The sequence below is a fragment of the Trematomus bernacchii genome, unplaced genomic scaffold (assembly GCF_902827165.1).
Source record: "Trematomus bernacchii unplaced genomic scaffold, fTreBer1.1, whole genome shotgun sequence".
NCBI lineage: Eukaryota > Metazoa > Chordata > Actinopteri > Perciformes > Nototheniidae > Trematomus > Trematomus bernacchii.
Window position 1 is genome coordinate 6,106,495 of NW_022987739.1, and position 14,282 is coordinate 6,120,776.

Sequence of the window (14,282 nt, forward strand, 5' to 3'; positions counted from 1 at the left end):
CTTTGAGTTGATGTATGTCAAATGATTGAAGTTTTTATACTTTTCACTGTTCCTTTTCCCGAGTACATATAAAGTGCCATTTAATCCTGTGAGATTAACTCTGAGTCTAGTTATGACCATATCCTCCCTTATGTTCCTTTCTTTATAGTTTTTTGTATGACTGACTCTATTAATCTGTTTTACCCCTTCCTTACTGGTCTTCCTCCCACCTTTTCTGTCTTGTGTCAGGTCCACTGCAACAACATGTACTCGCGGCACGTGAAGGCTTTCCGCAAGTTGTTGTGTTTCTTCCGCTCTGAGGCAGACTGGGAGGCCTCGTCGCTCTCCTTCATCCCCGTGGAGGACGAGAAGAATCCCAGCGCTCGCTTCATCACCGTCAACCTGTTCAATAACATGGCCAGCGCCATCAAGTGCCAGTTCTACTTTGCAGACGCCTGGATGATGTTCAGCGAGATCACCTTCCAGTCAGGTATACTGTGTGTGTTATCTGTTACTGTAGTAAGAAAGTATTTTTCCTTTATATATATATATATATCTATCTTCTTTGACACCTTTAAGTTTATATACTTATGCAAAATTAAAATATATTTGGAAATATTTTCTGTATAAAAATATTGTATTACTTATTATTTTTATTATGATGTTATTTCTAAGAATATTATTATTAAGGTCCATTTTGTGGCCTTCAGATGTATGATGAAACATGTATTGTCTGTCCTTCAGATACAGCCATGTACAACACAACGCTGACTACAACCAAGACAGGGCTGCCTCCTAACATACTACCAGGTCAGTGAACGCTCCACACTCACACACTTTATGAAGGCCTTCACTAAACATTACGTGACATGCATGGCTAATATAACAATATGGCATATTGTTGACAACATGCAGACACAACAAATAAGCACTGAAGTTATTATCCTGAAAACGCAGGAGAGGTATGAAGACAACAAATAAGAGACCACATTTAAATTAAATTAAAACATTACATAGTTTATGTTTAGATGTTCGAATGCAAAATACAATAAACGGAGATAACCTTCCTTTTCTAAATAGTAATCATAATGGCCTTCATAGAGGTTTTATCACCGCAGGCATTTGAATTAGTCACAGCAGGGAAAGCACAGGCGGAACTAATCCCATCATTGTCTCTTTTCCACTCAGCATTCATAAATAGCCTTGTCCATGATTTGGCTCATCTAAATAAAATGAACCCAGTTGCTGACACATATTCTGTGTTTCACAAAAGTCCTTTTAACATTTACTTACTTTAATATCACTTAGTTCAGTCATATTGATTAGCAAATATATATAAATATATATATATATATATATATATATATGTATATAAGGACTGATTTATTGAAAGGTTCATTATGATCCCGAATGTTCACTTGCATGCATATTATATAATGTATCTCCTCCTGTTCCCTCCCCAGAGGATGACCCCACACACAAAATCGATGACAGCAACACCCGGATCCTGATTGGCTGTTTAGTGGCCATCATCCTCATCCTCTTGGTCATCATTGTCATCATCCTGTGGAGGCAGGTGTGGCAGAAGATGTTGGAGAAGGTGAGCCAATCACTGATGATGCAAAATATATCAAAATTCCATTGAATCTTCTTTCGGGAGGTGGTCAGATCTGTTCCTTCACCCCCCACATCCTTTATTCTAGGCCTCTCGCCGGATGCTGGACGATGAACTAACTGCTAGTTTGTCAATACAGAGCGAAACGTTCGCCTACAACCACAACCAGTCGAGCACAATCAGCGAGGAGGAGTCTAACGCCACCTACGAACGTATCTTCCCGCTCGGCCCGGACTACCAGGAGCCTTCACGCATCATATGTAAACTGCCGGAGTTTTCTCAGAGCTCAGAGGAGTCTGGTAGGTGGACAGATGGGACTGCTTGCTTACGTATAAACTCAGATAAACCTCATCCTGTCGAGTGTTAAACTGTATGTTGTGCTGTGTATGGTGAGTTTTGCTTTCAATTCTGGTATAAAAACCAATTCTCAAACATTCTAACTAATGTAATTGATGTTATCTAAAAAAACATTTTAGGAAAGTTACAGTTGATTTTCATATTGTGTTGAACGTAATTAGACAAAGTATATGAGGAACTCTGTCTGTCTCCTTCAAAATGACCAACCCTGCCCCCAAAATGAGGAAAGATGGCAAACATAAACTGGATAAATCTTTCCATCAGTTAACAGCTTCTCTTTATCAAAACAATGATAGAAAGTCATCAGTAACAAATTGCTGGAAAAAGTTACACAAAGATTAGAAAAACAATATCGCTTAAAGGGTCTGCGGTTTCCCCAGTTGATATGTTGAAGGTTAAATACATTATCAACATTATCTTATTCCTCTTAGTTACATTTTCCATGCTGTGTTCCAGCTTCTACCAGCACAGCAGCGTCTAAATCCACCTCAACGACTGCAGTGCAAGATGGCGCCCCTCACTACGCAGAGGCCGACATTGTGAACCTGCAGGGTGTGACAGGAAGCAACACGTACGCCATCCCTGCGCTGACTATGGACCTGCTGTCAGGGAAGGACGTCGCAGTGGAGGAGTTCCCCCGAAAGATGCTCACGTTCAAAGAGAAGCTGGGAGAGGGCCAGTTTGGAGAGGTTTGAACCCTTTATCAGTTTGCTGCAAGTTTTCTGACAGATCTAGATGCTCTTAAAAGCACAAGTTATACATGATGCTTTCCTCTGCTTCCTTTTTCTCTCAGGTGCACCTGTGTGAAGCAGACGGGATGCAGGAGTTCATGAACAAAGAGTTTTTATTTGACATCCCTGTGGATCAGCCAGTTTTAGTGGCTGTGAAGATGCTCCGTTCAGACGCCAGCAAAAATGCAAGGTATTGATTTCAGAGTGATCAGCACCAAATGCCTCAGGATTAGCCTGTGCTGAAACTGAAAATATATCTTGAAATGAACATGTTGAAGTAATAACATTCTGATGTATTTCTTTGTGAAGTAAGTCGTTTACAGTACTTTTTGTCTTTTGGTAGGAATGACTTCCTGAAGGAGATAAAGATCATGTCACGTTTGAAGGATCCCAACATCATCCGCCTGCTAGCTGTGTGCATCCACAGCGACCCTCTCTGTATGATCACAGAGTACATGGAGAACGGAGATCTCAACCAGTTTCTGTCCCGCCACGAGCCCGAGGGACAACTCGCTCTGCTCAGCAACGCACCTACTGTCAGGTGAGTGGTGGTGAACACACTAGATCTCTATATGTAGGTCTATTTTTTTCAGTTTTTCAATCCACAACACACAACCCTGTTTCCTCTCTTTTTTCTCCAGTTTCAGTAATCTGTGCTATATGGTGGCTCAGATAGCATCGGGGATGAAGTACCTCTCCTCTCTGAACTTTGTCCATCGAGACTTGGCCACGCGGAATTGCCTGGTTGGTAAAAACTACACGATAAAGATTGCTGACTTTGGCATGAGCAGAAACCTGTACAGTGGGGACTACTACCGTATCCAGGGCCGAGCCGTGCTGCCGATACGCTGGATGTCATGGGAGAGCATCCTGCTGGTGAGCACCACTACTTAAAGGAATATTTCACCACAAAAATGACCATTTGTTTACCAATCAATCAACCTTGGTTACCCTTGATTCTTGAAGAAACTGATTTTCTCGCATGGCTCACCAGTAAATGAATAGTCTGAAAACAGAGAATATATTTGATAAAGGAAGGAAACGGGGACACGGTTTAACAAAAGCGAAACTATATCACAACATCTGTTTACAAACTCACACTGCAGAATAATTTTGTGTCATTTATTCACTCACATGCTTACTAGTTTGTTTGGCCTTATCGCTTAAACAATACTATGTACAAAATTCTGGTTAAATTAAAAGTCTGGGTTCAGCAAACATGCATGTGATTGGGAAGTAGTGAGCAACAAGACTTGGACTATAATGCATGAGTTGTGTGTGAGTTTATAAACAAAGGTTTGGTGTAGTTTTCAGTTGTTGAAGATGGCCATTTACTTACATTTATCAAGAAATGTCTCCAATATTTATGATTCTTCATTCCGGTTGGAGGTGAGAAAAACAAGTTTTCTTTAAGAATGAAAAGTAACATGGGATGAATAGTGGGGGTACATTTTAAGGATATGACTTTTATCACACACCAAAAATACTTCTTTCTTGCCAATCTCATGGACATATCACCACCTTCTGTTGTGCAGGGTAAGTTCACCACAGCCAGTGATGTGTGGGCCTTCGGGGTGACTCTGTGGGAGATACTGAACTTCTGCAAGGAGCAACCCTACTCTCAGCTCACTGACGAGCAGGTGATAGAAAACACAGGGGAGTTTTTCAGGGACCAAAAAAGACAGGTGAGTGTTCTTCCAAACATTTCACATACATATAAAGATCTGCGTATCTGTGGCTTAACTTGTTGACCCCTTCATGCAGATCTACCTGCCTCAGCCTGTGCTGTGTCCGGACTCGCTCTACAAGATCATGCTGAGCTGCTGGAGGAGGAACACGAAGGAAAGGCCCTCCTTCCAGGAAATACACCGAGCCCTCCTGGATATACAGCCTTAATCTGGGGCAATGTTTAAGACAGTGTTGGTGCAAGACAAGAGTAAACCATGATTCAGACACAATCCAGGTTAGAGCTATCATATTTCAGTAGAGAAATATGATGAGAGCCTCCTGCTACGACTGTTTCATGGACTCTACAAACATGGACTACCAAAGACTTTTGATGTGTCTCAGTTTGAGTTTAATCGGCACAATCACGTTAGCTAAGATGTTTTATAGACATACAAGTATTCTCAAGGTTGTGAGGTGTGTTGATGAAGCCAAAAATTAAATGTAGCAATTGACATTCGGCACTTTTAAAAATGTATATTATTTTCATTTTATCATTTCAAATTTCCCATGTTACAGTGTTTGATTACACTGTTGAAAAACTTGTGTTTTCTTTGGAAGACTGCTTGAATGTAGAGAGTGAAAGGTGCAGCCAACCATTACGGTTGCATTTCAAACATTTCATCTCAGTTTTAAAGCTCCACTCATTGAGAATATCATCAAGTATCTCAGTGTTTCTCATCTCCCTGCAGTCTTTCATCTGTGATTTGAACATGAAGTGTACATGACTGTGTTTGTTTAAAAGATACGTCTTAATCTCAAATAACAATATTTTGTATTGATATTTATATGTTTAAATGTGTTTTTCTGTTCATCTTTTGTCGCTATATTTGTAAATTAATATTCTCTTTAAATTGACGTGTTTGGAGCATCATATTTGATGTGGTTCTGTAACTTTCCCGCTCACTTTTGGGATCTACCAAACATTTGTTCTTTTCTACTTTCAACTGTTATCATTTTGCATTCATCACAAACTAAGATCACTATTTGATAGGTGATCAGATGTTGCAACATGCTTGTCTTGAACACAGGCTGTGTTTTGATATGTTGGTTTAAAGGGGCCCTGTTATGCTTTTTCTGAGATGTCCCTTTCCTGTAGTATGTTATATAGGTTTTTCTGCATGTAAATGGTCTGCAAAGGCTAATATCCCAAAGTTCACTCACATTGTACTTGACAGGCTAAGGGGCGGGACATCTCTAAGTGGTTGACGAATCACAACACGTCGGCCAGCTAACCAATCAGAGCACACTCTGCTCTGGTTTCAGACAGAGGGTGAAAAGAGGTGCTGCAGCACAGGCACAATAGGAAAAAGAAAGACCTTTTTGAACATTAAAGCATGGAAACTGAAAAGTAGCATAATGGGGCCTTTTAATAGTATGTGTCATTAGGAAGATGCTACCGAATGTGTTGTGAGTGTTGAAGAAGTGAATGCCTGCTTATGGTTAGTCTACGTCGACAAAGAAAGTGTATTTCCTTTTTAAATGAGAAAGGTGAAGGAAATGTAGAAATACAACCCGCCGAAGACTCATCTGCGATTTTAGTTATAGTTTGTTCTTTCTTTTGTTGATGTATACTGGAGTCGTTTCTCTTATTTCCTCATACTTCTGTGTATAACTATCTACTAGCTTGAATTTAATACTGCATACCACTGTTGTTTTTCAGCCACTTCAGCTGTATTTTACAGGCTCTCCCCTCTTATCAGAGGCCTTTGTCCCACTCACCTTCTCCATAAAAGAGACTCATATCTGCCGTTATGTGTTTCAACTTTTATGTGGAAGTCCTCCATATCTCTCTGGGTGAGGTGAAATAATCTTTACGTCTAAGTTAACCATGATATGCATTTTGGATAACCATTTGATCGATGTGAAGCATTTGGTGATTCCCATTGGATAAATTAATATTTTCACTAAATGTTTTATTATCTCTTTTTTTAATTAAATGACTATGGAGCAGATGTATAGTTGTAAAAGTGTAGTGGCACCCCGACAGATTTCACAATTGATTTAATTACACATTTGTAGTCAACGCTTTTCAGTGAAAATGATTCTAAATATGTTGTACATTGGTTGAAAAAACACAAATAAAAATTTAACTGGGAACTCTATCTGCTTCATTCCTATCTGACGCTGAGTGGGCGGTGCTTCATGCTGAGCAACATGGAGTCAACCTCTCATTGGCTGATCGCTGCTGCAGTGTCCAATCACATCGATGGGGAGGGGTAAAGGGCATGAGTCCACATCCTTGTTGGCAGGACTTGTTGGCTTGCGTAACTTTTGAACAAACAGTTGGTCGTACATTTTGTGTTTTTGGTTTGCAGTTTTGTTTCTAGTTTGTGCAAGAGAAGATGAATAAGGTGGTGTTGGTGACTGGCGCTAATAGGTAATGTCTGGCAGCTTAGGTGATGAATTCATGATATGAGTCTTCTAGTTCATTTGTAGCTGTTGTTATTGATCAGAAACAGAACCGGTTTTATTATTATAAAGTAGGCCTAGTCTTACACAAACCAGGAAATGGTGCCTACGCCTACAAAGACACAGAAAAAATAAGATACTTTTTTTTAAAAGCAAAATATAATACTACTGAAGAAACTATTTGAAAAGAAAACTATTTTAAAGACTGTTGTTACCATTAAAGACAGTATTTACGTAGTACGTGTATGAAACTGATCTTTATATATATGTCAACTTTTGAAACCTCCCTGTCAAGAAATATCTAGCCCAACTACCTGTATCATTTTGTACATTAAAGTATTTTGCTTATAAATGCAAACTGTAAATGCCTTCATTATATGTTTTTCATTACATTGTGTATGTCTCCCTGCAGTGGCATCGGCCTGGGTCTGTGTGAGCGGCTCCTGCAGGACAATGAGAGCCTCCAGCTGTGTCTGGCCTGCAGGAACATGCAGCGGGCTCAGGCTGCCCGCTCCGCCCTGCTGACCTCTCACCCCTCAGCTCAGGTGGCTCTCCTGCAGATGGACACCAGCAGCATCTCCTCCGTCCTCGCTGCTGCACAGGAGGTCAAACTCAGGTGGGAGGTCATAGATCTGTCACTTAAACACTCAGGAGATTCGCATAAAAGCACACAAATGAACACACTGGTGGTGCTTAAAGCTAAGGTAATACAACAGTAAAAGAGACAGAATAAATGTTGGTCTTATTAAGACTGAGAAAGACTTTTTTTATACTTTCTGTCACACAAATTAAGCATTTGCATATCAATGTGCCTCAATTTGGACCATCAACCTTTAGCATTCTGAAGCAGGAAATACACTCATAACAGAAATACAGCCAGGATGCAAAGATTAACCTGTATAAACTGAATGAATACATAAACAGTAAAGCAATTATGTCAACAACAAAGATTACTTTATCGTTACATTACATAACATTTCATTTAACTCACGCTTCCAAAGCGACTTAATATAAAGAATACAGTATTACTTCAACATAGCTGAGGGTTAGACTAGGTTTCTTTTTCAGAAACAAGTCCTGTTTCTCTTTTGAAGCCAGAAAAAGGCTAGTCACTGTGACCTTTTTACCTGTGCTAGACTATGGTGATTTGATCTATATGAATGCACCTGCCCATTGCCTGGAAAGGTTAGATGCCGCCTATCACAGTGCTCTGAGATTTGTTACTAACTGTAAAGTACTTACTCATCACTGTACCCTGTATGCCAAGGCAGGTCTGCCTTCACTTACTGTTCGGAGGCTCAGTCATTGGTACATATTCATATATAAAGCCATGCTGGGTAAACTACCGACTTATATATGCTCTTTGATCTCACGGACAGTGGCAAGTAGCTATTGCCTGAGATCCCAGGATGTGTTCTTATTACATGTGCCAAGTGCTAGGACTGTTTTAGGTACTAAAGCTTTTATGTGCGCTGCTCCTCTAGCTTGGAACACTATGCAAAAAACATTGAAACTGAGCATTTTGATTCCCTTGCATCATTTTAAAGCACGGCTGGATGAAATGTTATTGGATACCTGTCACTGTAAATAGGTTGCTAATGTATACCCCTGTAATTATGTTGTGATGTCCTTTTGTTTTCTGTTGTTTTTATGTGTAACTAATGTACCGCAGGTCTCCCTTGAAAAAGAGATCGTTGATCTCAATGGGATTTTTTAACCTGGTTAAATAAAGGTTACAAACAAACAAACAATGGTACACAATACACATTCAAATAAAAAAGACATCAATATAGCACATGTTCATCCATAGACAATGTGCTCTATGTGTGTGAATTGTCTCCTGCAGGTATAACCGGCTGGACTGCCTCTACCTGAATGCAGGCATCATGCCAAACCCACAATTCGATGTAAATGCATTTTTCAAAGGTCTTTTCTCCAGGTACTTTTTACTTTTAAAGATTCTCCTTAATTGATAAGCTGTGTAAGTAGCTTTATATGCTTAAAATGTCCAGTCTATATAAAGATTTAAAAGGAATGTATTTAAAACCTTTCCTATGCTGCCTTTCAAAGCTTCTCTAACTTTGTTATTTGTTGCAGTGGTATCATCACGATGTTTACGACAGGTCAGGGGATCCTTACACAGAAGGACTGCGTCACCGCTGACAGCCTGCAGGAAGTTTTTGCAACAAACCTCTTTGGTCACTTTTTATTAGTGAGTACTTACTCTTATGCCTCCTGAATTATCTGGTATATGTTTTGAACAACAAAGAATCTAATACAAAACCAGATTTCCTTTAGTTTTCTGAAAAACAGTAATACTTTAACTGTTTCCCCTTGATGGGATCAGGTGATACTGGATCCGTCTGTCACTTGGCAACGATGCTCATTAAAAATTAACAGGACTGTCCTGGGCTGGAGGACGCTGCGGACCGTATCGAGCTTACTGTGCATTAGCAGATTAAAGATTCATTCTGACCTGTATTAAGTTTCCATCACAGACAAGTGTCCTCAAAGCTCCTCTAGTAAAAATCTGTCTTTGCAGCTGTATTAAAAAAACTCTTCATTACGGCTCAGAGACATATACATTTTTTGAGACGGTATTTTTGAAACATTTAACCAAATTTGGGAGGAATTGAACTTCCCTGATTAGTTTAAGGAATCTGAAATGACTTTAGTGATACTAGATACGAAAGGAGATGCCATTGTTGTTGCAACTTAAAATCTCTAGTATATCTTTTTAAAAGAAGTGTTATGTACTAATTTCTTGAGGCCTATGCAGTTACACACACTTTATATTGTAGTCTTAACAAAGATGATAGATATATTTGAACAACATTGTAAGTATGATTTACACATCAGCTCAAATAGCTTGCTATGGTTAGAAACAAACAAAAAGGGTTTTGTAAAATAAACGTATGTTACCGCTCGTCCTGGGGCCTACAACAATTTACTAAACCTAAAGCACAAAAAATATAATAAACTAAATTCCGAATGGAGCGACAAATGTACGAGGGAATAAGGAATTTACTTCTACAATCTTAGTTTAACATAAAGGTGTGTAAATTGCATTGTAAGAGATATTGGTAAGATACAGTAAGATACAGTAATATCTGTTTCCCACACAAACATTTTTTAATTCTGCCTTGTTTCAAGACAAACTGCTGGGGAAACAATGAAGAAGTTCCTCATTGTTTCATGAAATAGTATTACCTGGCTGAAACTGAGCATCAATGAATTGCTAAGATGTATTTTTTGATGATTATTATAATGTTGTGTTGTTTTTCTATGTCCAGATCAGGGAGCTGGAACCAGTTCTGTGTGATGCCGGCCACACATCCCAGCTGATCTGGACCTCCTCAAGTAACGCTCACCGCTCGGCTTTTAACCTCGAAGACATGCAGCACCAGAGAGGCACACAACCTTACAGCTCCTCCAAATATGCCTCGGACCTGCTCAGCCTCGCGCTCAACACACACCACAACAAACAGGTCGACTCAGAAACACACCTCACATGCTGTGTACCCATACCTGTAAAATTAACTTTTTTCTTTTAACTCCAATGATGTCTATAAATGTGATCATGTGATCATGTGTTCATTCTGCTCTCCAGGGTTTATACTCATCTGTAATTTGTCCTGGTTTCGTGATGACCAATATGACCTACGGTCTCCTGCCCTCATTCCCAGCTTTCCTCTGGACCCTGCTCATGCCTGTCTTTTGGCTTGTGAGTGCATCTGACAGTAAAATGTCAGACACACACACATCAGAAATGATTTTGGTTGTTTCTGAATGCATTTTTCTTTTGTGATCTCAGATAAGGATGTTCTGCAACAACTTCACCCTGAACCCTTATAATGGATCTGAAGCCCTGGTAGGTAAATCAAATATTTCTGGTTTCATGCACAATTGTGTACAAATTAAATCATGATTGCTGCTCTTTCTTGTAGTTCTGGCTCTTTAAGCAAAAGCCTGAATCACTGGACCCTCAAGCTAAGTACCATAGCTCAACATCTGGGCTAGGCAACAACTACATACAGCCACGCAAGGTATGGCAAATAATACTATACAGTACATTTCATTTAAAACAATCTTGTAAAATAGTTAATGTTGTGTGTTGTCTGTTCCCCTCTGCAGATGGATATTGATTTGGAAACATCCGAGGCATTGTATGAGCAACTACTGCAACTAGAAAGTGAAGTAAGAAAGAAACTAAAAGGGAAACAAAAATAATCCTGGAAAGTTCACAGCAGTCCTGCAGGACCTGGATCATCATGGTGTTTACAGGATGACACGATTCTGGGATGGAGACTATTGTATTTCGGTCTGGTGATTTGGGACCAGCATGTACGCTAACAGAAATAGCTTTGTCCTTTGCCTGAGACTGCAACATACAAGACTGCATTTACAGTTCAAATCAACAAGTTACAGTGACTCTAAGCATGAAATTAAATGTCTGTTATGGACAAAGAATTATGTATGTTGTAATGGTTTAACAATAAACTCACTTTTGCCTGTTCTTATCCAACTTCTTGCAAGTCAATTCATTCCATAAAGCACTATAACATGAGGATAACAACACGTGTGCAGTCATGGATGGTAGGCTAGGTCACAATCTGTCTATCCTTCGCTGTCCAGGAGGGACTCTGTCCAATGTGGTTGTTAATGCCATGATCCTCACGGCAAAATGCATTGCAGTCTGACATCAGACTATCGGTATCATCCCAAAAGTTGACATTAGTGGTCTGTGTGAGCCCCTCTGCGGTGTACGGCGGTGCCGGCAGATGCGTACAGACGCACCTGAAATTCCTCTCCGGAGGATTTGGAGCGTTAAACCAACAGTCGTCCCCGGGTTCCTCTGCTTGTTTCCCGGCCACACACTCCTCCTCTGCTCCGCTCAGTTTCGGGTTGCAAAAAGCCCAGACCATCCCGCAGAAATAGACGAAAAACGAGCCCATTACCATGACCATGAGCGCGTAGGACTCTATCATTGCTTTGGTGACTGGAGAAGTCATCTTCGGCTGCGCAGGAACAATAGTCGACTGAGTTGCCAAAGTGTGTTCAGGAGGGACTGGCTGTACCCGGAGGGTTGGACCTCTTCAACAGAGGTGGGAAGTAACTAACTACATTTATACAATTTAAGAATATTATCTACAAATGTCACTTGTATCAATAATAGTTATTGACACACATAAAGGCATTTTATGCACAATGATACTTTTACTTGTTATACTTTAAGTACATTTAGTTGATAATACTTTTGTACTTTTACTCAAGTAAGACTTTTAATGCAGGACTTTTACTTGAAATGAAGTATATTGATAATAATGTATTGGTACTTTTACTCAAGTAAAGCACCTGAATACTTCTTCCACCTCTGCACTTCAGCACCATCAGTTCAGTAACGTGAGGAGGAGAAAGAAAATAAATGACTGATTTTGTTGCCACATCTCTTATTGACAGAGGTGGAAGAAGTACTCTTTTCACTTAAGTAAAAGTATTGATACCACATTTTAAATGTTACTTGTTACAAGCAGAACTCATCCATTCAAAATTTAAAAAGGATTGGCATCAAGATATATACTTAAGTAAAAGTACTTGGGCATAATTGTCCATTTCAAAATCATATATATTTATATTAAATTACTACAAACTTAATGTGTATCATAAAATATTACATTATTCACAGAATCCTGTAAAATAATAATCTGAATCAGAATACCTTTATTCGTCCCACCGAGGGGAAATGTACAATTGTTACAGCAAAGAGCCAAAGATAGCTTAATATCACTCAAGAAGCATGCATAAACAAAAATATAGAAATGACACAATTTACAAAATACACATCCATTACATATAACAGTTTAGAGCAGCCAGGTGAAAGTATTAAAGGTGGAACAGCTATTTACGGTAATATTGCACATACGTTGTATTCAGTTTAAACATTGGACGTTTTTCCAGACAAAAACCTTCTGCCTTAAGCTGCTAATGGAAACTTTGTGGACTTTTGATTGAAGCCACTCTGTAAAGACTTTGAGAAAAACAGATTCACTTGAACACAATGAGCACACCCTGCAAATCACTTAGAACCACACTAATGTAATAGCCTTGTTTGTGTTTGGATGTCTTTACTGAAGTGGAAACACCTGCAGTGTGAATAAATAAACAGCAGGAATCTTGTTTGTGGCAGAGCTGAAGTGCATTTGACTCTGTTCATCACAGTGTTCACTAACAAGGCCATCAGCTGTCAGGGTTTCACTTTCCTTATAAGGTTAAAATGCAGCTCCCAAAATACCATCAGTGATCAATGAGAGCTGTGTATGAAGATGTTGTACAACGTTTTAACCACTGAGTAAAAAACTGGCCTTTGTGTAAAGATTTATAAACTTTTTTTAATACCATAACTAGACAGTAACATCCTACTATTTGAATTGGAGAAGCAACAACATTCTTTTCTGATATCATAAAATATTAAGACAGATATTTTAGCATGTTTAGTCCTTGAACAAATGTGTACACAAGCAGCCATTTATGTAAAAATGTGTTTTGATCATATATTTTGCCTTTATTTTAGTCTGCAACTCTTTATACTTTTGAGTTATATTCAATCTAAATTATATAGTTGCATTCTGCCAGTTTCAGCTGATTAACATTAAAATTACTGTAAGTTTTGGCAAACATTATTTTAAAAATGGCTTATACTGCTTTAATGATTTACCTCAGCATGTAAAAAGGAAGAGAGGAACTAACGATGACAATCAACATTTTGTGTTTCCTGATCATGATCAACTTGTTGATTAGTACATGCACTTCTTCCAACAAACCAACCTACCACATGCAAATGCAATGATCTTTAAATAAACAAAAAGTGTTAATATTTATTTTTCCAATAGCACCTGATTGCAAAATGATGTTTACCTTAGACCAGCCCCTAAAATAATCCTCACTGTGTTTACTGTCTACCAAACTAGACTTCTGACTTGTTTTCCTTTATTTTTGCAGAGAAAGTGCAGAGATGAAAGGGTAGAAAGTGGGACAGGATGATAACATGCAACAAAGGTCCACGGACAGAATAAAACTAGGAAGATTCAAATGAATTTGTCAGCATTTCAAACCACTCTGCCACCATGAAACCCAGATTTGGAGAATATATCTAGAGGTATTACGAATAAAGACGGATGTACGCATTAACACACTTAAAAAACACAACACCTTTTGTTGTTAACTCGTCCTTCCCTTATTGTGGCTGAGGAAATTAATCTTTGTTTTCTAATTTACTTATGCTTTCTAAAATCACCATTTTTCACTGTTGTTTTTAGAACTGAACTACATTTGTTAGGCATCAGGTTTTATTACCCTGAGGAGAGGTGCTAAATAACAAAGTACAAGTGTGAAATATTGTTTACACTATAGCAGCACATGCAATGTTTAAAGAGGGCCCCAGCTCAGAGTAGTGTGAATACTTG

At 38.9% G+C, this 14,282-nt stretch overlaps 2 protein-coding genes across 3 annotated transcripts in view; both read left to right on the forward strand.

Annotated features, from left to right (window-relative positions):
- Positions 1–6,507, forward strand: part of ddr2a (discoidin domain receptor tyrosine kinase 2a) — a 35,435-nt gene extending 28,928 nt beyond the window's left edge. The window contains exons 8-17 of one of the 2 annotated variants that reach the window (XM_034147347.1): positions 229–469; positions 724–789; positions 1,443–1,579; positions 1,683–1,893; positions 2,408–2,640; positions 2,745–2,872; positions 3,026–3,223; positions 3,324–3,558; positions 4,218–4,367; positions 4,447–6,507. In XM_034147347.1, coding sequence (XP_034003238.1) covers positions 229–469; positions 724–789; positions 1,443–1,579; positions 1,683–1,893; positions 2,408–2,640; positions 2,745–2,872; positions 3,026–3,223; positions 3,324–3,558; positions 4,218–4,367; positions 4,447–4,578 — 1,731 coding nt within the window. In that variant the 3' untranslated portion in view covers positions 4,579–6,507. The remainder of the gene's footprint in view (positions 1–228; positions 470–723; positions 790–1,442; positions 1,580–1,682; positions 1,894–2,407; positions 2,641–2,744; positions 2,873–3,025; positions 3,224–3,323; positions 3,559–4,217; positions 4,368–4,446) is intronic. The other variant, XM_034147348.1, reaches the window with a different exon arrangement.
- A 140-nt stretch (positions 6,508–6,647) lies between these two features.
- On the forward strand, positions 6,648–11,344 carry hsd17b7 (hydroxysteroid (17-beta) dehydrogenase 7). Its single transcript, XM_034147355.1, has 9 exons — positions 6,648–6,787; positions 7,232–7,435; positions 8,666–8,758; positions 8,917–9,031; positions 10,113–10,307; positions 10,430–10,543; positions 10,634–10,690; positions 10,767–10,865; positions 10,954–11,344. The coding sequence occupies exons 1-9, from the start codon at positions 6,753–6,755 to the stop codon at positions 11,047–11,049; spliced, it is 1,008 nt and encodes a 335-aa protein (XP_034003246.1). The 5' UTR covers positions 6,648–6,752; the 3' UTR covers positions 11,050–11,344.
- The last annotated feature ends 2,938 nt before the right edge of the window (positions 11,345–14,282 follow it).

Excerpts from the sequence above, each read along its gene's own strand:
- hsd17b7 (XM_034147355.1), top strand. The coding sequence starts at position 6,753 with ATGAATAAGGTGGTGTTGGTGACTGGCGCTAATAG. Across the intron at positions 6,788-7,231 it reads TTGGTGACTGGCGCTAATAG|TGGCATCGGCCTGGGTCTGT; the intron begins GTAATGTCTGGC and ends GTCTCCCTGCAG. Across the intron at positions 10,691-10,766 it reads ATAATGGATCTGAAGCCCTG|TTCTGGCTCTTTAAGCAAAA; the intron begins GTAGGTAAATCA and ends TCTTTCTTGTAG.